Source organism: Sceloporus undulatus, chromosome 6 (genome assembly GCF_019175285.1).
Source record: "Sceloporus undulatus isolate JIND9_A2432 ecotype Alabama chromosome 6, SceUnd_v1.1, whole genome shotgun sequence".
Classification (NCBI taxonomy): Eukaryota; Metazoa; Chordata; class Lepidosauria; order Squamata; family Phrynosomatidae; genus Sceloporus; species Sceloporus undulatus.
The window spans coordinates 27,256,320-27,283,352 of record NC_056527.1 but is presented as its reverse complement, the minus strand read 5'-3'; the positions used below and the strand labels follow the sequence as shown (position 1 = coordinate 27,283,352).

The window sequence follows — 27,033 nt, the reverse complement described above, 5'->3', positions numbered from 1 at the left end:
GATACAGAACTGATAATAGATGAAGTACATCATAAGTGACATCTTAAAAGACTGTTCAAAGACCACCCACATTTTAAAAAATATATTCCTTTCCATTTTAAAAACCTGGGAAAGTACTACTTACATCTTTAAAAGAAAGAGAAAAGTAACATGCAGTGAGTAAGCTACTGGCCTCAGTGTATGTGACTGTGCAATTGTTGTCATTACTTTATGTATCTTAAACTAAGAGATATTGGCACATGTGTCATTTTGTACACAGAGGTGTGTACAAAGGATTCTGCTATATTTTCATATATAAAAGGATAAAGGGAGTTGGCTTCAATCCACATTTTTAATTATAACTGTTTTATATTATGAATGCTCTAAGCAGCCTAAATACCCCAAAGAATCTGATCCTGGAAGCTAAACAGTATCAGTTTAGGTTAGTATGATAAAGACTGCTAATGCATATCAGGTGCTGTAGGCTACATTTCAGACAAAAGAACCACCTGTGAGTTTTCCTTGTCTAAGAAAAACCCTTTGGAATTCATGGGGTCACCATAAATCAACAGGTGACTTGAAAGTGCATGCATACCTACACATGCGCACACACATGTGGACCTCTTCAAAAGTTTTACACTTCATAGTCTTGACATCTGTGGTACTGCATGCATTAACAGACATATATTCCTATTGCCTAAATTCCTTAATTGAATAATAATTACTTTAGACTGATTTTAGACTGCTTATTTACAGTGCAGGGGCCCTAATCAAATATCTCCAGCACATATGTGTAATGTTTACAAAGGAACCAGCAAGAATGCCACAGTGTTAACAAGAAAACCCAGGGAGGCAGGAGGAGGGAGTAGTAATTAGTGATCTCTTCTTTTCTATGATACACTAGAGAGGTAGCATTTACAGTGTGGATTGCAATTGTCAGGAATCTGCCATGTTCGGTGCTTTTTAATCCACAGCAGGGAGAAAAATGACAACAAGCCCTTTATGGCTGTTATTATGTTCCCCTTCCAAGTTGTTATGGGCACCGCTACACTTCTACATGTTGATAATTACATTTCCTACTAAACACAGTGTTTCCTTCCTGCAGCTCCATTAAAAGGCTAGAACAATACCCCTTTGGAAATTCAATTTACGTGAAAGACAGCTGGAGCCGGTTGCCAGGGGAGCTCAGAATGTTCCAGACACAGTCGACATTCAGAGGGTAAGGCTCAGGAAAGTTGGGGCTATTGAAGGCTCCTCTTTCCATATGGAAGGTGCCCCCACAGGCTGTAATGAGCAAAAAAAGAGAGAAAATGAACTACAAGAAGGCGTATAATGGGGGAAAATACCTCAAACACATTGGATATTTTGAAAACCATGAAAGCACAAGATTCCCCTTTTGTGCAGCTTCTTGGCAAATATCCAAATATCATCTCAGAATTATGACTCAAAACAGGAAAGCCCTGTTGCAGGAAATAAGCAGCCCAGTCCCTACGGTCTTACAAGCAGTGGGGCTGACTCAGAGCCTGTCGATGTGTGTTGTTCCTTGTTTGGTCCTTTTATGTTAAACCAGAAATGCAGGATGGAATACACCTTGAAATATTGTTTAATGCAGAATGAGTGGTTTGCACTCCGACAAAGCTCCTTTGCCCATATATACAACATGTTGCAGTGTGCCAGTTTGAACTCACATTTCTTGTGCAAGCAAGAAAGGAAATGTGCTGTAAGAATGAAGCAATGCGATATTGTAGCTAGTGGTTTCCCAACAGGTTATCAAGTCCATTTTTCAGTGGCATCATAGTCTCTTTTCCCTAGATAAGGACGGATTGCTGAGTAGGAACACACATCTTCTATTTAGATTTGGCAGAGATAGTCCTGATTAAACCTGTGCGATCCCACTTTTTCAGATGCTTCTAAAATGTCCCAGTTTCTGTCTCCTCCTCCTCCTTTCCCCCTTTACCGCAAGCTTGCTTCAGTTGCCACAAACTGATTTCAAAGTGCAAAAGTAGTTTGTAGTAAATTAATACATCAGGGAAGAGAAAATGATAGAATGGAATCTTGCCCTTCCTGGTAGGCTCAGATGAAAACAAATTGCTAAGGCCCAGTGGTGTCATTAGAGGGATGCAATGGTGGGTGGGGCGTGCACTGGATGGTACCCCAGAAGAGGGGAGACACCCAACTGGGCCACCCTCCCATTACAGTGTGAGAAGGGGCGAGCATGCCATTCTTGGCTTCACTGGGGCAGCCACAGCCTCCTCAGGAGGAGGCAACGGTGGTGGTAGTGGTGAGGTGCGAAGAAGGCCAAGTATGCCTGGCCCTGCTTCAACGTGGTGGTAAAGGTCTCTTCACAAGGAGGTTGCTGCTGCCCCAGAAAAAGAGAAAGCTGAGCATGCCCAGCCCTGCTTCACTGCAGCAGCAAAAGTCTCCTCACGAGGAGGCCACTGCTGCTGCCAATGCCAATGCAACAATAGAGAAGACCAAGTACACCCGGCCCTGCTACGAGGACCCTGCTGCTGTCGTGGTAAAAGGGGAGGCTGAGAATGCCCAGCCTTGCTTTGCTGCAGCAGCAAAGGTTTGCTCTCAAGGAGGCTGCAGCTGTAGCAAAAAAGAAGGGGCAAGCATGCTCTTTTGGCTACCATAGGCCCCCGACAGCCCTCCCACACTGAGTGATACCAGGAGTGCAGATGCTACTGCTGCAGCCTCTCCTAGCTTGTGTGTTCCTCCTCATTAATAACTTTTGCCATCTTGAGCACACTCTGATGTTACTTAGCCAGATATCTTTGTTTTTATCTATGAAATATCGGAGGGTATGGGACCAAATAATGTGAGATTTGGCCTAATGGAACTCAACTCAGCCATTCAACCTGTACACACAATGGAGTGGGGAGTTGTATATACAAGCCACTTCCTGGTGCTTCCATTCTACCTATCAAACATTTTCCTTGCTTAAGTGAGGGTCCAAGGTGCATGAAGGTATCCATTTACATTATGCTTCCTTGTATGGGATGACCATTGTAATATTTGCCAGAGACTGGAAAGTTAATTTTTAGATGTTTTCTGTTCTTGTTAGTTGTTACATTGTTTTGGAAGTAATTTGTTGTTGTTGTGTGCTACATAATTTTTTTCCCATAACTCACTGCACTTTTATTCCTTTCTGTTACTGTACTTTTTTTTTAATGCCCTTTAAAGGCAATTTAAAAAAGTAAATAGAAAACAGTACTTATTACACCAGTAATGTAATACCAATTCACTAAATTATTTTTGAAATGTAACTGTTTTAATGCATTTTTTAAAAATGTAATTCTTACCATTACCAAAACACCCAAGTCATTTCCAATTATGAGTAATGCTGTTGTTGTTGTTGTTGTTGTTGTTGTTGTGTGCCTTCAAATTATTTCCCAATTTATGGAGCCCCTAAGGTGAACCTATTACTTCAGAGGGGGTTGCCTTTGCCTTCCTCTGAGGCTGAGAGAGTGTGACTTGCCCAAGATCACCCAGTGAGTGGGGATTTGAACTCTGAACTCCAGAGTCATAGTCCAATGCTCATACTGCTATACTACAGTGGCTCTCTTTTAGCTGTCACTAACTAGTTCTAAACTTGGGTCCTTGCTACTCAAGGTGGCAAGGTATCTCTTATAACTGTGACTGCTTGAGTCCTTTTCTCTTTCATCAGATGTAAAGAGGGCGAATTACAATTGCTCCATCGCAACTGGTACTGGAGGCCCAGAGAACTAATGGAATCATTCCATGCTATCTAGAATTAACCCATTGAAAAGCTTTGTATTAATTCTTGGTTATATGTACAACATATTAAAACAACCTTTTAATTTAAAAGAAACAAATGGAGAAAAGCTGCTAATTAAGAAATTGAGTCTATACACATGAACAAACCGTGGACACTCACACAGGTGTAACATCCAAGTGTTCTCTTGCTCCTTGGCTGAGCAACCTACCCCAGACCCTAACAGCTGGGGTCTGTTAAACTTCATTCAACAACCCCACGGGTTTTTCAACCAGCTCAAACTCCTGCTTCGCTCTTTTCTAGATAATTAATACTTCAAGAGAACGTCTCACTCCTAACAGCTTTTCATAACAAGGACTGTATATACAGCCTTAAAACAATTATACTCTTTCAAGAATGGTTGGTAACTTCTCAAATATTTGAACATCAGCTTACCAGATGTTGATGCAGCAAACATGGCACGGAACCCTTTGGCAGTAAATGCATTGTTAGAGATAAAGATGATGGACATAGCACTTGAAAAAGAAGTAATAGGATGTGGCATTGTGGTGCCACAATAACGCCCTGGAAAAAACAACAGGAGAGAAGTCAAACATGGTGTACTGGTTCTTTTGTCATGGCTGCTTATGATATCCTGCATTTGTCCCTTTGGGTTGTAGCGATGGAACATTAATTAAAAGACATTCATGAATGGCTGGATCAGACATATTCTGTTTCCCATGATATTTTCACTAGACATCTCCACGATGCTCATTAAGTGCATTAAAGCTTGGAAGAATTACAGTTCTAGACTGCAACACCCATAATCTCCAACCATAGGTTTCAGCAGGCCAAATAAATGTTAAACATTGCAATGTCCTTTATTCCTTAACAGTACTAGCTATGGAAAAGGTGATTTGCATTATGAAACATTTAGTCAAATAAATGGAAGCTGCCATACCTTGCAGAGGTGCATTGTAATTATTCCCTTCTCGAATTTCTACATAATCTGTGCTGCAGTTACGTATGTTGCCTTGAATCGCAAAGTCAGTGAACGATAGTGTAATATGGTTGACTGTTGGAATAGGAACATTGCAAACATAAGGAAAGGCTTTGGATTTCACATTGAGCTTTATTTTATTATTGAACACTGTCCTTATATTTTATTTTAATTTTTTTCATACATGCAAAACAATTTAAATATAATGAGTTTGTGCAAACATATATGAAAAAAAGGCTCACATATTCTTTCTTTCTCTTTCTTTCAAGGACACCAATTCCATCCCTTCTTTCCTGCTCCGAAGGTAACCATAGTTTGCTGTTGTATACAAACAAACAACATGTGATTTTGTTCTATACTTTTGTTTTATACTTGGGTGGTAGGGAGAAAATTATTGTGCTCCAGGGGAAGTGGAAGGAGAAAGAAACGTGCTCAGGTTCATTTATGTAGTGCAGAGAACATGCCTATGTTCATTCTTGCTAGAATTGTGCTTTAAAACTTGCATGTAATACTGTCATTAAAAGCAGGATATAAATATTTAAATGAATAAATAATCAATACTTTTCCCAAACAAATTTTCCCCTGAGCCAAAAATGTTTCTGTACCCTAGTATATTTTATCCTGACTCCTACTCTTTGAAAAAAATCCATGAACCAACCATTCTAATAATGATTTGCATCTGACTATGGAGTTCAAAGATTTCTCACTCTCTTGAAAGTCTGTGCAAAACTGCTCAGTAACAGCTACTAAGGGCCAAAGTGTCAGATAACCTGCAGACAAATTGCCAGAATGTCTACAATTAAAATACTGGAAAACTAGCACTTGTGTGCATGCAGCTGTAAAGGAAATGAATGGACCAGTCTGCTTTCATCTTTCTTATTTCCTTTGCATACACATGTTAATAACCTTGATTCAAACAATGATGTAGACACCAGAGTTCTATTTATTCTATGGTAATCTAAGCTTTATAAACTCCAATACCATATTCAAGCCTCATTATGAGGGCCCTACACCAGACAGGTTATACGTTATCTCATTCTGCACTATATCTTTTCATAATAAATCTCACTCTAGAAGGGATTAAGAGTCCCTTGGTTTTTGTCCATCTACCCGGATGCAGGACTTCCTATAGAAAAGAAAAGGAGGAATTCTGCATTGTTATCACAGATGAGAGGAGGATGTTAGTCACTCTGCTAACTTTCCTACAAGAGGGGGATGTGCCCATTAACTTACATGGTTCCTGGGCTTGAATAATCCAGCTGCAGTTCTGATTGTTTGGATAGTTGGCTGGGTACAGAGGGGAGGAAACCGGTATACCAACTGAATCAGCTTCTAAGACCCTTCCACATGCTTTGGAAGAAAGAAAGAAAAAAAGATATGAAGATACAGTAATAAACTATATGATGAAATCGGACCACCTTAAGAAACCCCAACATGCTCACAAACTGGAAATAATTTCTTTCTCATTTTTGACACCTCTATCCAAATTACTTAACATAAGAGTGTTAAAAATGAACACTGAATCTATTGTTGAATCAGATCACTGGTCACTGAACCAATCATTATCCCAGTTATTACCCAACCTTGCACCCTTTAGATGTTTTGGACTACAACTGCCATCATCCACAATCAGCACACCCAATTATCAAGAATGATAAAGCTGTTGTCAGAAACATCTGAGAAGCATTAGGCTAGGAAAGAATGGTATCCAGACAGCAGCTATCCAAGGTCTCTGACAAGTTGCCAGGAAGAAAAGAAGGCATGCCAGAAGTTGAACCAGGGCCTATCTGCATGCAAAGAGTTCATCTGCTGATCCATACTCCTTTTCTGCAGGAAAATGTAATACACATTTAATTTACCTTGGCCTTGCAAAAAAGAAACCATTTTTGTTCCTTTTTTTTTTACAGGAATGTGTGAGAAACCATTGAAAAACATGGACAAACTCATGATTAATTATTTCATGTGAGAATAAATTATTTTTTAAAATTACATTCCTAGCCTACACACACATGGCTATATAACCATAGCGCTATCTTGCTGTCTAAGGAAGCCCACTCTTCCTTAGGTCCAGCAGGAAATGTGTGTACACTTAGGTTCTATTCACTATCTCCTGGATAAGTGGAAGCTGAGAACAGGAACAGATCATTGTTTTGTGCTCTTGATTGCCATGTGTTAATTATAACATGGGAAAAGGCTCCTAATAGTAATCTAGATAGTCCGTTGTTGTTCACAGGAGCTTATTTAAATAGAGCTGGAATTTTCTATTTTTCTCTTGGGCTCAGGCCTGTCATATGACTTCAGATTCTCCTATAATTTTCTTCTTGTAAGTTTTCTTGGGTACCACATCAGGAGAGAGGTGGGATATTAAATGAATGAATGAATGAATAAATAAATAAATGTGTTTAAAAGAAAGAAAAGCCCAACATGCAGGCATGGTCCAAGACCATTTTTTTTCTGCATGAGGGAGCATAATAAATAGTATGGCAGTGTCGTAGGACCAAAATCCAGCTTTGTTATTTGGTCATCGGAGGAATAAAATCCCATAAACACCTCTCTGTACTGTGATTGGGACAATTAGACTGGGGTGAGCAACTATTTATTTATTTATTTATTTAGGTATTTATATCCCGCCCTTCAGCCCTAATGGCTCTCAGGGCGGCTTACAATAATATTTTTAATCAGACAGTTCCCTGCTCTCAGGCTTACAATCTAAAAGACACGACACAAAAGGAGAAGGGAATGGTGGAGGGAAAGGGGATGAGGTCCAGTGGTTCTTCTCTCCCTCTGAGGCCTGGACCAAGGCAGATGGATTGGAGGGAGGGCTCTTCCTTCTTCCAGGACTAGGTGGAGACCAGTGGACAATTCCCCTCCTGCAGCCCTTTCTGGGTAGCATCTCCCACAGGAAGCCCAATATCTCCATTTTCCTCTGCTGTCACTCTCAAGATGGCAATTAAGAGTGGCATCATTTTGAGAGGGACTGAAGAAGAAAATAGAAATATTTTGGGGGGAGAAGACTAGGATTTTGGGAGGTTTCTGTGTAGTTTGGGGGCAAAAATGTGCTCCAAAAATATCCCAGTTTTTTTTAAAAAGTGCAGTTTGGTGGCTTTAGGAAACTCATGGGGGGCTTTAGAGGCCATAAAAGTGGAATACAGGTGCTGCATTGTGCCCACACCTGAATTAGGAATAGGCCAAAGCACATAACTAACCATCTGTTACTTTTTCATAAAAGTGTTTTTAGCCAAGGAGCACTAAGATCAACTACAAGGCCAAGTTAGGACTAGAATGAGAAGAGCAAGAAACAAACCTTCTTTGAACTGAGCACTGAAGCCCCTGAGATGGATAGAGCTGTCAGAACGAAACCGGACAAACATGATATTTTGAGTGGATGTGATAGGAGCAGGTCGCTCAGTGCCACAGACTTTTCCAAGAAGTGGAGTTTCATTATCTGGTCCATCAAATATCTATATGACAAAGCAATATGAATAACATTAGAACAACACGGTTTATTATGTGCCCATCAGAAATCTGCGAATGATGGCACAAAGAGGTATTTGTTAATAGCATACTGCTGTTTTATTTTCTTCCTCTTATACATTAGCTACTTCCTAAGTACATTACTGGCAATAAATCATCTTTGGATCTCCATTCCTAGGGAGGTTAGGATGGCTCCTTATTTGCTCTCTTTCCAGCAGCAGGTGAAAACCTTTTGTATTCCAGCAAGCCTTTGAGAATTGACTGTTTTACAGAAGAAGTACTTTTATGGTGCTGTACTGCTTTTAAAGTAATATTTTAAATTGTTTTAATTCTACCATTAGGTTAATAACATTTTAATCTCAGCTTGTGTGTGTTTTTAACCATATGTCTTTTTATTTTTATTGTAATATCATGCCGTATGTTTTTATGTATTAAGTCACTGGAGAGATACTCTTCATTTTTGGTAAAAAAAACCAACAACTTAAATCTGAGTAAACTTATATATCATAATAGGCAAGATTTGTCACATCACAGAGATGAATTTCTGCAGGACATGAAGAATTGCAGCTATCACCACATGTGGAACAGATGGTTAAAAGTCACATTGTGATGAGTCTCAAGGGGAACATGAGTTGGACCTGAAATCATCAGAAACCATTGCTGCAACTTGCAAAATATCAGCATTTTGCAACATTCACTGTATCAACATGATTGTTGCAGGGATATAGACAGAGAGAGGAGGAAACGTGGGAGAAAACACATTGCTCTACAGTGAACAAAATCTGTTTGCTTTCCCTGAAAGTGCCTCATGTTCATGAACTCACTTCCCTAAGCATTTTCAAATGCTGGGAAATCAAGCCAGAGATACAGCTTCAGATTGGATGGCTGGAAAATACATGGATGAAATACACAGGGATTAGTGCATTCAGCTCAGATATTTCTGTAACTGTGTTTTCCTCGAAACTACAAACAGTGTAGTTTACCACAAATATCCTCTCTTTTTAAACCTAAGTGCCAATGGGGTAATAGAAAACAGATACTTTATTCACAGTAATGGGGCAGGAAGGTGAGACATTGGAAAAAGGGCAAAGTTTCAACCAAGGAGCTGACAGCACAATGTCACACCCACTGTGTTCTTTCTTGTGTTCTCTTTTTCTTCCTGGCATCAGTTGTATTGGGACAGAGAAATGGGGCAGTTATCTTGGCACTTCTGTACATCCATGTGGGAAACTCTGACATTATGGATTGGATCCTAAATTTTCACTCCATCGGTGGAAAGAGCATCTTTTTTGCAATTCCCTTCCCCTAGAATGGAAGTTTCTTCTATAGTGAAATGAAAACTTGGGAGCCAAACCTCAAGAACCAAAGTGGGGAACCTTGTATAAGGCTAAGGATCTCATCTGACCACTGAACATGCCAGCTGGACCTGAGAGTTAGTGCCCAACATTACCTGGAAAGCCACTAGCTCTGGTTACAGGTTTATGCACACTTATTTCTGATTAGGCATTTATAGGATTGCACTGTAAATTATTTCTTTCCAGTGGGTTGCATAGACAAGGCAGGACTCACATGATCAAAGTGCCAGCACTTTGATAATTAGCAGGGACAAATCAGATGATTTACCCAGATCTCCCTGTTTCTCCTGAACTCAGGTCTTCTCTGCACTGGCCAGGATTTTGAGTGCCCTGGCCCTGCAACTGCCCCAACTTGCCCCATTGCCTTGACTTCCATTCCTGTTCTGTGGGGTGAGGAATTTGGGCAGATGTAGGCCGAAGTAACATTTCCAAGTTCATTAATTAGTACTGTTAAGATAAATCAAACAGGGTGACAGCCAGTAGATTGCTTGCTTAGAACACCTCTTTACTGTACAGGAATACCAGATAATTATTTATTTCCATAGCTATCTGCATTTTAAAATCTTTGTGATTTTATATAGAATGTGCAGCCACACATTGGTTTATGGATTTCCAGAGGAGCTTGCACTGTCCTGTTTCTGAGCTTATAGTTGAACAGCACAACTAAAAATTAATCAGCTCCAGTTGCTGGGAAAGAATGACTCACAGTTTACTGGTATTTCAGACCACAGCTCAGTGCATTAAAAAAAATACTTCTAAGATCTACTGCAGTCACTGATTTCACTTAGATTTAGCCATCACACTGTGAAAGTATAAAGGAAATGAAAGACCTATACAGTTGGCTCTCCACATCCATGGCTTCTTTTATCAACGGATTCAAACATCCAGGGTTTGAAAAAAAAATTAAATATTAAATTACAAAAAACAAACCTTGATTTTGCCATTTTATATAAGATACACCATTTTACCACACCATTATATTTAAAGGGACTTGAGCATCCATGGATTTTGATTTCCACTTGGGGGTCCTGGAATCAAACTCTAGCAGATACCAAGGGCCTACTGTATTGCCATATGATAGAAAATATCCTTATGTTGCAGTCCTTATCTGGTTTGTGGCGGGGTGAAGTGGGGCAGAATGATAGAATAATGTGGGTTGTGTGACTGCATGGAAACAAGTGTTGGCTTGTGTCTTTTTAGCAGTTCACAATATCCACAGAGTTCTTCTACAACACCACATCTGAAATGAGTTGGTTTGCTTCCTATCAGCCTTCTTCACTATCCAGCTCTCATATCTATACATAGTGAAGGGAAATACAGTGGCATGGGATCCTAAATATTCAGTGGACAATCCTAAATCGACAACCCTAAATATTCAGTGTATCTTTGCACTTCAAGATCTTGACTAGTTCTTTTTTAGCTGACCTCCCAAGCTTTAGTCTTCTGATTTCTTGACTTCTCTTGAAATCTCTTTTCTGATTACTGACTCTTCCAAGATATGGAAAACCTTTAACTATTTGAATTTTTTCACCTACATTAAAGTTATATAAATCATCCATGATCATTATTTTTGTTTTTTTAATGTTCAGCATTAAACCTGCCTTAGCACCTACTCACCCAGCCCACTTTATTTGTCCTGTAATAACCTCTGTCCAAACAAAAATGAACAAGTGTGCAACATTTTTCATATAGGTAGCAAGTTAAATTTCTCTTAACATGAAAGAAACGTTTAAATTACTGATCACAATTGCATCAGAATGTCTATTGTTACTTACTGCAACATAGTCAAAGTTACAAGAACCGTGAGATTCTATTTCAAAGTCTGTGAAGTTCAACAGAACACGGTAACCAGAGTCAACTCGGATGACCCAAGAACAGTCAGTATTGTTGCTGTAAGGCTGAGGATAGTTAGGAGAATGGATTTCACCATGTGGAGCTTGGAAAACTCCTCCACATCCTGGAAATTAGGCAAAGAGTATTGGTCAGACAAATATATCTTAACAAATATAGGCTTGAAATGAATATTAAGTCTATAAGTAAGGGTATGAAAATCCTGCCAGTTCTAGTTCTGTTGCATTTCTCAAAATCTGGCCAACAATTTTGTCTCATCCAAATTCCATATTGTGTTGCAAGGTATTTTTTCCCTCACATACCTGCCTGCCTATTTGTATGTGCACATGCATCTGAGTAACTTCAAGTTGCCTGTCAACTTATAGAGACTTCAAAAGGTTCTCCTAGGAAAAGAATATTCAGAGATGGTTTGCCCTGCTTTCCTTGAAATACAGACTACAGCATCTGGTATTCCTTGATGATTGCCCATCCAAGTACTAGCCAAGCCTGACCCTGCTTAACTTCTCAGATCAGGTGAGCTCTGGTGCCTTCAGGGTACTTCAGCTGAGTTTTTTCATGTCACAACAACCCCATGGAGGAGCATCTAATGAGAACGAGTGGCTGGCTCATGGTTGCTCAAAGGGTTTTGTGCCGAGATATTCAAAGTTCAAGTCCAACTACCAGATTAACTAGAACTCCCCTGCTTCCTGCTTCTGAGACATGAAATGGCAGGCTTCATTGTGAATGACAGTGATACCCATAACAATTTATCATTTCTATAAATTAAAATGCTTTACTGCAACAAAACAATATTTAGATTACCAGTTCTTGCTTTTGTCCTTTACCTTTCCACTAAACATGTGCTCAGTGACAAATAAAGATGCTCTGATCTCACTGCCATTCAGTGACAAAGTGGATCTGTAAGTCCTTTTACCCTCCAAAATTGTAGTTTTGATAGTAGAAAGACAGTCACAAAGCAGTGGGAAGAAGAAAGAGGGCTTCACAGTTGAAAAAGATGGACTTTCCTTGGTTCACCAAAATGTGTAATTAAGCACACTTAAAACACTCATGCATATACACACACAAACCAAAGCAAACCAGACCCCTTCACCATTTAAACTGGGATGGCAATATGTGTCCCTCAAGACCCCGTTGGACTGCAGCTTTCATGAGCTCTAGCCACCATAGCCAAATAGGAGCATTGGTCCAACATATTTTGAGGGCTACAAGTTGACCACCCCTATTTAAACCTTAATAGTTAAAACATGCTCATTGGAACATCCTTTAGTAATTTAATTGCCTTGTGAGTGAAATAAGCTGAATGCTTTCTGAATTCTGTCTTGCGGCATATGACATACTGAATAAAACGTTGCACCTTTAACATCTCTTTGACTTCACAATTTACTGTCCTCAAAGTTTGGAAACAGTATTTTTGGGGGAAAACTCCCAGAATCTCCCAGTTATCATGGTGATTGGGGGATTCTGGGAGCTGTACTCTAAAATGTAATTCCAAACTCAAATTATTCTATAAATGAATGATTCCAGTTAAATGCAGCTGAGATTTGGCTTAATAGTGTGATTGATGGTATCTTCCATTTTGCTTTCCATCATTTTAACTTCACTAGTCACGAACAAATAAGTACAGGAAGATTGGGCTAACTGTATGAAAGGTAAAATGTTATTGACTACAGTAATTTAGTATGTGTGCCTCAACTTCACAAAAATGTTGGGGGTGCTTCTGCTTTGCTCTGTAACCCAGGCCCAGTCCTCTCAATGCCCTAGCACAAAGAATCACTCTCACCTCCAGGTATTTCTTGCCAAGTAGCATTGAATCCCCTTCCATTCACAGATCTGTCTGTTTTAAATCGGACTACAATTGCATTTCCAGTGCTGGAGATATGCAGAGGATTCTGCAAGGTTCTTGGCACACACAGCTGAGCCAGTCTGGGAGAAGATAAGTCAGGCCCACCATAGATCTAGAAATAAAAGATAAGCAGAAAAAGTAATGATGAGGGCATAAATGAGCATCAACTGAAAGTGTAATTTTCATTTATATTTTTGGAGTTAACTGGATTTTTGTAACTTTTTTTTTTTACAATCTAACATTCAGATAAACTGGAATGTTCACCAATTGTGGTGAAGTATATGATGGTGTCCATCCACAATTCTATTTAGAATTGGAAAGCCTAGCATTTGAATCTTACTTCAACAATGGCAATGGGAAAACATTGTCCTCTGAGCCTAAGGTGGGTGGTTTCACAAGTTACATCTTGCTGCTACTTTTCTGTCCCATGTTGACTAATGATGGGATTGACTCTGATGAACAGAATTGTGGAAGACAATGGGAGCAATCCAAATATCCATTCTGCTGCATGTTCAATCTACATGATTTGTGATCAGTGGAGGACGCATACCAGCTCCAGAATCAAGTGAAATATATAACATCTGCAAACCTATGAATATATGGGATTGCCTTGCCCATTGCTCATTCACACTTTGACTTCTGATGGTCTCAGTAGGCCTTAGAGTTTCATAATGTGAAAATAGCATGTAAGCATACACACATGCACACACACACAAACACACTAATAGAATTTGGTTTTTTTAAACAGGTTTATATATAGACAGAGAATGGGGTAAAGTAGGAAATGGATAATTACAGCCTTCCAGAGCTTTTGGGACTAAAATCTCCATAATTCCACATCACAGCATATGTTGGCTCAGATTAGTAGGAGCTTTAAATCAAAAGCATTTGAAGGGCCACACCAGCCCAGTCCTGGGCTACAACTATCTTGCAGATTTTAGGTAATCTTGGCCTGGTCCATCAACTCATGAATCATTTAGAAATTTATCAGGTTTGAATACTTCATTAATAATTTACAATTTCTTATAGTTGTAAAGAAATAGATCTTGGATTATTCTAACTGCAATATTTTGACCTGCATATTATTCTAACAAGGAACTTTCAGTTTTATAACTTTACTAGACTTTCACTGAGGGCTTGTTCCCCTTTCCTCTCTTTTGGCACTGTCATATCACTATCTTGCAATATTTGCAGTTTATACGTGTTGCTGGAAACAAATCCTAAGAAATATTTATATTTAGCAGTTACAGTGGACCCTTGTTATACACTGGGGTTTGGTTCCAAGATCCCCCGTGGATAACAAAATCTGTGTATGCTCAAGTCCCATTAAATATAATGACATTGCAAAATGGTGTCCATTATAAAAAATGGAAAATCAAGGTAAATTTATACTTTTTTGGAACATTTTCAAACCGTGTATGCTTGAATCTGTGTATAAAAAATCCGTGTATAAGACAGGCCGACTGTATAGGACTTTGTTCAAACAAATCTTTGTCACTACTTTCAAAAGTTAATGAACCTTTAATGAATTGCAAAAGGGTTCCCCGAGGATATACATTTTCAAAATAATTTGAAAACTGTAACAAAGATTTCTAAAATGTACATTTTGTAATGGGTATGTTGTAACACTCAGCATGACTTTCTTTCTGACCTCTCAACAAAAGTCTGTATCCAAATGTTTAGTAATCTGAATCAATCCCATCAATCCTATATACTGAGAATATCAGCACATTTATCTTGATTCACTCTGTTTGAATGTATTTACCACAATGAGATACTCCACCCAGCCATGCCCTTCCTTTCTGGATGAACGAAAAGAGCATTTATGTATTTTCCCAAGAAAAATCCACAGTGGAAAGAACAGCACAACCCCTAAAATATTATTGCTTTGATTCATGCAGGATGAGAAGAATCATTTAAGTATAGAATCGTTTTTCTGCCAAGTGTGTATAGAATGTTGATATTATTCTCCAGTTTGGTTAGCAGCCGATTATAACGGTGCAAAGGTCTGAGTAACTGCTTTCATTTGAGACAGAAGACGCATTTTGACATGTGATTTGAATTTATAATTGCCCCTCTGTTCTCAGTTCTTGAACAATATTCTGGTTATAGTTAAAGGAATGGAATTACTGCTAAAATGTGGTCATTATGGGCATAGAAAGAGTCTTAATGTGCTTCAATTTCAGGTGGGTTCATTCATGACATTTTTTTCTGTAAGAAAGTCTACCACCTCCATTTGAACATACAGAGCATGGGGGAAGTATCAAGTAGCCTCTGTGGGTCTGACACGAGTTTCACACTTCATGCTCAACCATGCTAAAATCACTGCTTAATACTACATGCATGAAAAGAATACTTCATCAGTCTTCTTCGCATGTTTCCAGGAGAAACACTAAACTAGCACTGAGCTTCATGTCCCCCTACTCTTGGCTTGTTGTTACACGTGACCAGGAATCATGATTACAAATAATTTCCAGTGTACCCCAAACAATTCAAATTATATTTAAGAGATCTGCCGAGGGAGTGCACTCTAGTGGTGAGCACAGACAAAGGCCAAAAGGCAGGACTTAGTGAATTCACTCTTGATTTTGCTGCCACTCTCCTGAAGCTGATCCAAGCTGAATGGGAGCTCTCTATTGCTGGCACCTATTGCTTCAGAGGTATCAGCTGTGCCTTTTAAAGCAGCTGCAAGAAGAATGGTAATACAATCAAGAATTGATTCAGTGACCCTGTGGAGGCAGATCCAGAAGCTATACCTGCATGGGAATAAAAAAAAACCCAGAATATTTTCATTTAAGGCTCTTATTGGACAGACCCTTTCAGTCTATTAGAATGGGAAGAAACTTACAAAATTTGAAAATGTACCAAGAAGTGGTCTCTCAGGCAAGGGAGCATTAGATCTCTGAGTGTATCCAAAGGGCCAGACTGAGACCTTACCCTTATCTAGCAATTAAATACTATTGCTTGATATGGCCAACTAGAATAGATGTACTGAAGGGATGTGGTTTGCATAATTGATTCAATGGGTCTACTGTAGTTGGGATTAGCAATTGATTTAGGATCATCTGTTGTAGCTTGGATAAGGCAAATGTTTTTATCACCATACATGTGATATCACTATACAGCTCCCTCCTGCCCCGAACCAAATCCTTGAACCTTCCAAGGCCTGCTGCGACAGATTTAACAACTTCTTCGCGGATAAAATCTCTCGGATAAGTGAAGGTCTAGATGCCAGTGTTAAAGCAGAAACCGGAATAGAGGTATCCAGAGCTTCCATGGACTTGGTTAAACTGGATCACTTTGAGCCTGTAAGGATGTGGACAGGATCCTTAGGAGTGTTAGGAAGATGACCTGCTCTCTCGATCCCTGTCCCTCATGGCTGGCGGCTCAGGGGGGACCAGTGATAACTTTAATGTTACACCGGATTATTAACACTTCTTTCAGGGAAGGGCAATTTCCATCGAAATTAAAATTGGCCACTGTAAGACCTTTACTAAAAAAGCCCTCCCTGGACCCCCTGATGCATAATAATTATCGGCCTGTATCGCTGTTGCCATTTTTGGGTAAGGTGATCGAGAGGGCGGTTGTGATCCAGCTCCAATTGATCCTGGATGAAACAGATTATCTAGACCCATTTCAAACCGGCTTTCGGGCGGGTTACGGGGTTGAGACTGCCATGGTCGCCTTGGTCGATGACCTCCGTCTGAGCACTGACAGGGGAAGCGTGTCCCTGTTGGTGCTCTTGGACATCTCAGCGGCTTTCGATACCATAGACCATGGTATCCTTCTGGAGCGCCTGGAAGAGGTGGGGATCGGGGGCACTGCGCTCCAGTGGTTCCGGTCCTACCTCACTTGGAGGTTCCAGATGGTGCAGCTGGGAGACGTGTGCTCCGACAAGAGACCCCTAACATCTGGGGTCCCTCAAGGAGCCATTCTGTCTCTCATGCTTTTCAACATCTACATGAAACCGCTGGGAGAGATCATCCGGAGACATGGGGCGCGGGGTTATCAGTACGCTGATGACGCCCAAATAATTTTCTCTATGTCTCTGACTGATGCAGTGACCGGGGTTGGCATCTCTCCGCTCGTGGCCTGTCTGGAGTCGGTAATGGGCTGGATGAGGGAAAACAGGCTCAGCTTGAATCCAGAGAAAACGGAAATACTCGTGATAGGTTCTCCTGGCCCAGGGATGGCGGTGGTTCCACCTGTTCTGAACGGGATCACGCTTCCCGTGAGGGACTCCGTACGCAGTCTGGGGGTGCTCCTTGACTTGTCGCTCCACCTTACATCTCAGGTGGATGCGACGGTCAGGAGCACCTGTTATCAGCTTAGGCTGATACACCAGCTACATCCCTACCTGAGCCGGGGGGACCTAGAAACAGTGGTACACGCTCTAGTAACCTCTCGGTTGGATTTCTGCAATGTGCTCTACATGGGGCAACCCTTGTACCATACCCGGAAGCTGCAATTAGTGCAGAATATGGCAGCAAGACTGGTCACTAATACACCTAGGACCAGTCATATTACACCGGTCTTAAAGGACCTACATTGGCTGCCTATTCGCTTCCGCCCCACACACTCAGATCCAGTAGGCAGCAGTTACTAAGAGTTCCAGAGGTTAGATTGAACAACACCACTAGAAGGGCCTTCTCGACCTCAGCCCCCATCCTCTGGAACACGCTGCCTATTGAGCTCCATTCAGCAACCTCCCTGGCCCAATTCAAGAAGGAGCTAAAGACGCTTCTCTTTAGGTAGGCTTATCCTTAAGCCTCTGCCTTGAGAGTCCTTCCCCCCTCTGTTAAGTCCCTTTGTTAGTTCCCCCTGTTAGTTCCCCTGTTAGTCATTGGTGAGTCATCTGTGATTTGGCACAGATTATTTTATTGTATTGATGGTTTTATAATGCTGTTTTAATAATTGTGTAATACTTGCTGTGAACCGCCCTGATGTTCCGAAGGGCGGTATACAAATAAAGTTTATTTATTTATTATTTATTAATGGCTATGTTACACCCCAAATGCTCTTTTTAAATTATCACTTTTGTGATGATCATAAATGTTGTCCTCTTCAAGACGTATTTGAACATGGCTATAAAAGTCTGTCAACTAAGGTATCATTCCACGCCACTAGTAAAGTGTATGCTTGTTTGGTGCCAGCTTGCACAGGTGGAATGCTTATATCTGGACCAGCACTGTGTAGTTAAATAAACTGCCATCTTTAATCACTATGTATCAATTTTTGAATTGAAAACTGGACAAGTTTCCCCTTCACTACCTAAGAAGTTTCTGAAGAGCAAGATCTAAATAACTTTGTTCATATTCTTATTATGTTATCAACAGTTCTTTGAACTTGAATGAATAGTTAAGGTTCAACTTGTAACACAGTAATTTCAGTTTATTCTATATCCAGTTGGATTCCCCTCTCCCTGGTTTCATTCCAGAAAGTCTATCAGGCTCCAAGAATACTTTTTGGTTGGCACAAGGGACTGCAATGGGAAGGTGGTGTGTAGTCCCTTTTGCATGAGCAGAGCTTTATTTGTGCTTTTCTGAACTGAAACCTCTGTCACACTTATCTTCAGTCCTCCTAAACAGTGATTGGAAAAGTTACATTTTTGGGCTACAACTCAAATCCCCCATGTTGCCAACGTTGTTGAAGTACAGAGTACAATGTTCTGTCTCAGGGGATTTTGAGAACTGTAGTCCAAAAAAGAAACATTCCCAAGCTCTGATCCTAATATGTCGTTACAGCTATCTCATTATGTTTGCATATCAAAAAGTGAAGGGAAGACATAGCAATGCACAAGAGAAAGGGCACAATATATGTGTGTGTGCGTGCGCACGTGCACACATGCTATTTTTACTGATAGAAAGAACTGTGGGGCAATTCTTTCATGGAAGATTGCACATCAAGAAAAGGCTAAAATCCTCTTCCCCACATCCTTTCCCCAATCTTGGTGGCAGACTGCCCCACTCCAAATGGCTGTTCTTTGCAAAACAATTTAAAAGACAGAGGCAGATTCTTGCCTCTCTGTCATCACATCTCCTTTGGCCCTTAATTTGTTCAGTGCTCTTTTACATTGCCAGCCAGTTTCACAATTGTCTTTTGTATGGTTTCAAAATCAAAGGGTATTTCAAAAAAGCCAAGCAGCTGAGGAGTGGTTCTTTCCCCACTTTTCTTTGCATGCCAGTTCAGCTAATCAGATGCTTTCATAAAGGCCGGAGCAAAACAAGCCAAACTGTTTCCATGACAGAAAATAACATTGTTTTTAAAAAGAAGTTACTTTTAGTTATAAAGGCAAAAATTGTTACCATATGAATCCATCCGGGGTGGGGGACTGCAAAAAATGTCAGGGTGTGGTCCCTGCAGAAGTACCATATGCCCAAATAGAAAAAGCTGTTCATTTGCAACACAATGGAGAAAGAGAACGCCTTTTTCCAACAGATCGAGTTAGGCACAGTGCAAATCAATAAAACCCTTCGTTTTAGCCTGTTTTTGCCATTTGCTTCTGCTCCGTTAGCTCTGTTTAATGTGACAACTGAGCCGGCATGCCAAAGTTATGAGCAACAGAAAGGCTGTTTTATGTGGCTAGCTATACTCACTGGGCGCAGATTTCAGGAAACAAAAGTGAGTGTCTATTGAGACAGAACTACTCATGGGGAAGGGAGGGCTGGGAGATAAGTGAATATCAGGTTATCTTTCGGGACAGCACTGAAATCTAACCAAATGTGTCTTGCACAGAAAGAAAGGCAATCTGGCCTGCTCTGCAACATGGATGAGAATGATGCCAAACAAATGAACAAAAAAGCCTTTAATTTCTAAACTGCAGTGTCATCTTGGTATTGCAGGCATGAAAACTGTGAAATGACCAGCCTTTTGTTGGGTGATCGTAACAAAGAAACTATGACTGATATGGGTGATTGCACACTGTCACTGAGGTCATCAGCAGGAGAGGGAGAGTCACTGTCCATGGATGGAGGTATTTACAATGGAAACTGCCTAATCCCAGTAGGTTTTGGAAAATTTAGTTATATTTTGACTGCAGAACTCCTTAGCTACCATGACCAATGGCTGTAGCAGATTTGGGACTTGTAATTAAAAAACATAACTTGTTCAAACTCTATTTTTCCCCACTGGATTGGATTCAAAGATGCTGACATGGAGATGGCATCCCAATAGAAAATACTTTTTAAACTTTTTAAACTTGGTACACAGATCCAGCTATGGACTCCTATGACCTATGAATTTTTATAAGGAGAAATCAAGGGATATTACAGACTAATACATCTCACTGGATGTCTGGAATGATGGCAACTGCTTTATTTAACACCCAGGTGCTTGAACAGTTGTAGTCAGATCTATCACTTTGGCTTTTCTTATTTTTGCAATGCCACCATCTGTCTGAGTCAGTTTACATGCACCTCAGAATCTAGATTTTTGGGTGGGAAGACAAAGTAGTTTGGACTTTAATTCTGTCTTACCCCAAGAAAACAAAGTCAGTTACCTTCGTATTGAACCTAATTTTTATAGGTGGAAGGAAAATATATGCTTTTAAGTATTACAGAGGTCCTACAGTAAAAAATATAGTTAAAGATTTCTAGGAACACAAGAGACATTGCAGACAGGGTCAGCCAGAAAAATCAGCAACAGCAGAACACATTATAAACTACCCTGGGCATAAAATGCTATTTGAAAACACTGAAATTCTGGACCATGCCAACAACTATGAGGTAAGAATACACAGGGAAGCCAGTGAAACCCACAAACTCCTAGACAACTTCAACAGGAAAGAAGAAATGCTTAAAGTAAACAAAGTTTGGCTATCAGTCCTGAAAAACACCCAAATCAAGACCCAGCAAGTGCAAACGAAATCCACCCAAGGTCAGGGCATTTCCCAGCAGACAATGGATCACTAATAAATAGACACCCTGAGGCCTTGCCATTCAATAACAGATCAGCACAGAAATTAATATATAAATCATGTCCTCTCAACCAAGACTCACAGTGTATCTACCCCGCTCACTTCTATGCCAACATTCTCTGAAGAACATGGTCACATAGCCCAAAAAACTCACAAAAAAGATGAAAACATTGTTTACAGTACTAATTGCCATTAAATATGAAGCACGGAACTAGTTCTTTGCTGCAATTTAGAGTAGATATATAAACAATGCAACTCAAATAATCATTATTTAAAACAATGTGTGTCTTGTGCACCCAGAGAAAGTGGAGTTTACAAAGCATACAGCAGGGACGGATAGTAGATTTTCTTCATTTTATCAGTATAATTTATGTCTGCAGAAGTCATTTTATTGTGCCTGGATTGTCAAGAAACTAGGAATGAAAAATTCCTGCCAGTCTAGTCCTGATGTACCTTCTGCCTATCCTGGGTTAAGGAAATTAAAACAAAACTACTTACTTCCAGAACATCATAGCTGCAGCTTGAATGGTATTCTATGTCAAATTCCAGAATGGTGAGTTGAATGCTACTGCCTGGGGTTGTATGAATATACCAGTGACATTCCCTATTGTGTGGGTAGTTGTTTGGATATCCAAGACTGTGGAAAGATCCAGAGGCTCCATACAGTTCTCCACCACATCCTGAGAAAAGTAGACAACACATTTCAGGGTTGTAACAAAATAAACATGGAAGTGCAAAGACTGTTAAACTGATAGTTTATTTAGGAGACAGACAGTTCAAACTGCTTCATACAAACCTTCACCAATTGGGAGAAAATGAAGGCTGAGCACAAAAAGCAGGTTCATATGTAATACTTGGTGCTGTTCCTTCCATTTGGCATAGCAAAATGACTGTTTCAGATGGCAGGACTGCCTTCCAACAACTCCAGTTGAATCCCATGACCATTCCCTTCTTTGGAGGATTAAGGACAAGTCATAGGGAACATAAAAGACCAGAGCGCTATGTTCCATATTACTAGTGTCGCATCCTCTAAACCAGCCAACTGTTGTCTAGGGCAGTGGTTCTCAACCTTTGATCCTTCAGCTAATCTGGACTTCAGTTCTCATAATTCCCAACTGTTGGCCATGTTGGTTGGGACTTCTGGGAACAGAGGGCCAAAAGTTGAGAAATAACTGCTGTAGAGTGTTTCACATACTCTCACTGCCAATATTGGAGCTAGATTCAACTGCAAGCCCAAAACATGGTTTGGAGTGTTTTTTCAGTTACTGGCTAGTGAGTATGTGCAAACATCAGTTGCCAGTGGAGATATGTTAGCAATCTAAGATCTGACCAAAAGAACATATCTCTTAAGAGAACTGGAGTGTTTTCACATGGAAAGGAAGAATAGAGTTGATCTTCCTATGAAACACATGCTGTGCCCCCACCGCTACTTCTGGGAGGGCTCCTGATACCTCTAGGAGGCACAATGGTAGCTGTTCTAGAAAGTTCCCTGCTGATGCGGGTTTTCTGGGGAAAAGAAAAAATGAAAATTTTCTGGAAATTTTCAGTGCTCTAAATAATGTCATATAATTTAGCACATTTAAACATTCTATTCAAACACATTCAAAGCTTTATATGGAAATTATTTTATTGGACTGTTTGTAAAGAGAACAACAATGCCTCTCTCATAGAACTCCTAGAAGATTTAGAATTTTGTATCCTATAGTTAGTCTATCTAACATGACTGACTGTAGTATGACAGCCCAGATAACTGTGGATAAAGGCAGGTATACATATCTGAGTGAGACAAATTTTGTATTGAAAAAATACCATAATTTCCAAAACCCATTAATGCCTCTCTCCTCAGGCAGCACATGTCACAGCAGGAGTGTGGTCACCATGATAGGGGATGAACTTTCTTATCTGATCTGATACTGTGACAGAATTTATTGATGATTCAGAAAATAGACTCTGCAGAGAGCTGCTGATGCTCAATTGCCTTGATCTAAGGGGTCCCTCCTCAAAGTGAGGCATTATACCATGGGTGAGAATTGTGTAGCCCTTCAAATAATGTTAAACTGCAATTCCCATCACATTTTACCACTAGCTATGCTGGTTGGAACTGCTAGGAGGTGCAATCCAACAACAACAGAAGATTAAAATCCTCCCCACCCATGTTTTATGGGAATGCAAAGAAAGTCTTCAAACAAGTAAGGCAGGTTTCAACACTTTTCTAGCATACCCTGAAACTGTCTTGATTTGGGAGGATCAGCCCCAATGAATCCACTTAACTTCCCACTTTTCAGATATTTTTAAAATGTTCCAATTTTTTTCTGTTTGGTCCAGTTTCCCCCATAGTTCCCACCTAACTTCAGTTGCAGCAAACTGAGTTCAAAGTGCAACAGTAGTTTGCACTTAGGTTACTCGAGCTAGGAGAGAGGAGAGGATGTGGTGGGGTCTTGCCCTTCCCAGCAGACTTAGGCGCTTTACAGAGCACCCAAAAAGAGCACTCTACGGCGCCTGTGTTTGCTGCATCAGGGAACTGCAGCGGACAAACCGTGCGGTTCCCCGGCGCAGCAAAAAGAATCCGCAAAAAGCGGGTTCTTTTTGCTGTGTGGTTTTGACGCCACAAGGTGCCAATGGTGCACTTGCGGCATCATAACTGCACCGCGACATGCAAACACTAAGCGTCCGCCACATCAAAATGGTGGCGCCCATCTGTATAGGGCGCCACCATTTTGACGTACCCAGTACGTACTAGGGGTGAGGCCTGATTGGACGCTGCGTCCTCGGCCAACCCCTAGTACGTACTGGGGGCATGGCAAAGGCCCGCGTAGAACGCGCCTTAGGCAAAAACAAACTGCTGCATCCTCTCCTAGCTTGTGTGCTTCTTCATCAATGACTTCTGCCATCTTGAACACACCCTGATGTGGTCAGGAAAACCATGTATACACTTGAAAAAGTATCTAACAAAAAAGGTGTATATGTGAAAAATATGCTTCAGTGGGCTGGGCAAAGTGTGGCCCATGGACCACATGTAGCCTTTGGGGCCCCAAAGTATGGCCTTTGAACACTCTGAAAAACACTTTTTTAAAAAGTTCATTTCAGATGATTTTTCACATGATAATGAACTAAATGTACACAAGCAAATGCAGATGGTTACCCCCCTCCCAGAACTAATCCGCCCACCCAGAAAAACCTGGCCAAACGTTATATCACTTCTGATGTGCAGATGCCTGTTTTAGGAAATGCAGAAAATGTCTATGTTGGAACTGAGACAGAACAAAAAATTGTGGTGGGATTCTGGGAAAGCAAGGAGACCAAAACTGTCAGATTTTTTTATATCCCCATGGAGAATGCCCTGCTGCATGAACCACTGCGCACTAGAGTTCTGACTGTTGTGGGAAATGGAGCAGAAAGAGCTACGCTCTTAATTATTGGATAATAGACATCAGTAAACAAATCTCCTGAATTGTAGTCCTATCTTTACAATCTATTCTTTCTTAAGAATGGCAGTTGAATATCATGAGTCAATAAAAGCATGCAAGAAGTTACACTCTGCACTGCCACACAATTTTTTGGTTTATGTTTGCCCTGTCACTGTAAAAATAAATGCTAGACTGTGCTGCAGCTGGCTTTCTCATAAGTGGTAAAAATCTTAATATTTTCCTTTATCTCATGTATGGTCTCCTGGGAGAAAACATTTAATTCAGTCTTCTACTGCCATTCTATTATCTCTGCAATGATTCATAAAGACTGGCTGAGATCTACAGCCAATGAGACAACATGTGGCCCATCTTGATTAATTAAGCACATGAAAAAGTGACTAAGGACAGGAAAGCCACTCAGAGAAGTTCTTGAGCGGATGTGGCTTCTACTCAGATCTTGGCAGCGAGAAGAGCCAGCTGTTAATTCTTGTGAGATGCTGGAGTCAAGTTCTCCTTTTCAAATACTGTATTGTTACTTCCACATTTGCTCTTTCAAAAAATTGCATGGTTTTTAGTAAGGTTTGCAACACTAATAAATGCTATATCAAAACAACTAACAAATTTTTACTAAATCATATAAGTATCCTTCTTTCCCACTGAACCTTTTATAATTTCATTGTGTCTTCATTTTATAAATCTACCAGCAGTAGTGTCCACTTTTGCTCAGGGCAATCACTAACCATTGGTAATGCCAGTCTGATTTAAACTGTTCTGAAGGATGAGTGTCTTTGTGTTTGGGTGCTAAACTATTCCTGATATTGCATGTCAGTCTCAATGGCCCTCAAGAGAGCAAGATTGGATTGGATTGGATGAAAATAACTAAGGTACACCACTCACTCTCATATCTTACAGTGAATTTTACATACACCATGTAGCCAATTTGTTAAATCAGGCCACTTTGAGCATCCCTTCCAAATTTGGTAAATATCTAACTATAAGTTTACAATGATGCCGTAAGAAGCAGACATGAATGTTATTTATATAGTTACCTTAAAAAAAGTTTGTACTGTATTTTGAACTCAAGCCATCAAAACCTTTCAAATGGATGTGCCATACTACTCTATGAATAATAATAATAAAAAAAAGAATTGGGAGGGGGACCCTGGGCTCTCAAAGTGATAGTTTATGCATATTTTGGTCCACAGTTTTCCTTGTTGTGTAAACTGATTTTTTTTCCTACTGTAAGCATTTTAAGGTATTTTTAGTGTACACCACATATACTTTCTTTTTGTGTTACACTTTAGCTGTTCACTGGATCTTTGTTAGGCAGTCAGTGCTAGATTATGTCCACTACAGTTGACCCTCTGTATCCACGGATTCAACCATCCATGACTTGAAAACATGTTTTTAAAATATAGAAATTTCATAAGGCAAACCTTGATTTTGCCATTTTATATAAGGGGCACCTTTTCACTACACCACTGTATTTAGTAGGAGTTGAGCATCCATGGATTTGAGTATCTATGGGATGTCCTGGAACCAAACCCTAGCAGATACCAAGGACTAACTGTACTTGGATGGTCTCATCTTAGGGATGCTTTAGTTGTGGATTCCTGCACTGGCAAGCATTGGATGAGACAGCCTTTGGAGTGCCTTCCAGCTCTATGATTCTTTGACTATTTATTTCAACCTATTTTTCCAAGATAGTTGAATTCCACTATGATCTGGGGAAATACTGAAGATTCAACAAATCTTGATCATTGGGAAACTAGCCATGTGAATAGAAATTGTGTTTGCATAGGCAACACAACATTTGCCAAGTAACACTTGAAAAGACTAAGTTACTCTGTGTTCCATCCTACTTCACCCATCCCAAATCATGTTTGTTCCATGTCCTGCTTTTCTGCTTCATTTGGACTTCCTCATCTGTTGAGATTTTCCTAGGGCATGACCTCTTGTTTATGAGCCAGGGTGTCCGCGATCAAGTGAACCTTAGAAAATAGTTCAATGCCTAAACCTTTCTGACAGCCCAGCTACAAGCAGGGAGAAGTAGCACGGGAAATCCCAGAACAACACTATTTTCAAGACACACAACTATGTTGTGGTGCGTATGAACAAATCCCAACCTATCTTACTCACAATAATGTAACACAGCCTCTGTTATGTTACATTATTGTTTAAACACTGTTTGAAGAGGGTCTAGCTAATCTCTTGGAATAATATCTCTCTGGTAACACAACTCTTGGTAACCTACACTGGCACTCCAAGTTACATCATATTTCCTTTTTGATACTGTGGAGGGAGGTAACCTGAACCTCTCTGTGCAACTCCTCTCATCCCAGTAGCACAACAGCAGAGCTCACAGGTTGAGCTCCATCTTTCCAGCAGTTTATCGGATATGTGGATGTATCCAAGCATGTTTCAGCTTCTCTTATACACTCGGCGAGCAAAGAACACCTTATGCTGGAAACAGATGCCATTCCTTCTCCCA

General features: G+C 40.3%; 1 protein-coding gene across 1 annotated transcript in view; it reads right to left on the bottom strand.

Moving 5' to 3' along the window:
- The window catches only part of CUBN (cubilin), a 175,007-nt gene that overhangs the window by 63,175 nt on the left and 84,799 nt on the right, over window positions 1-27,033 (bottom strand). Inside the window, 8 exon segments of the mRNA XM_042472046.1 lie at window positions 1,131-1,263; window positions 4,154-4,282; window positions 4,659-4,772; window positions 5,931-6,047; window positions 8,002-8,158; window positions 11,302-11,483; window positions 13,158-13,332; window positions 21,634-21,815. Coding sequence (XP_042327980.1) covers window positions 1,131-1,263; window positions 4,154-4,282; window positions 4,659-4,772; window positions 5,931-6,047; window positions 8,002-8,158; window positions 11,302-11,483; window positions 13,158-13,332; window positions 21,634-21,815 — 1,189 coding nt within the window.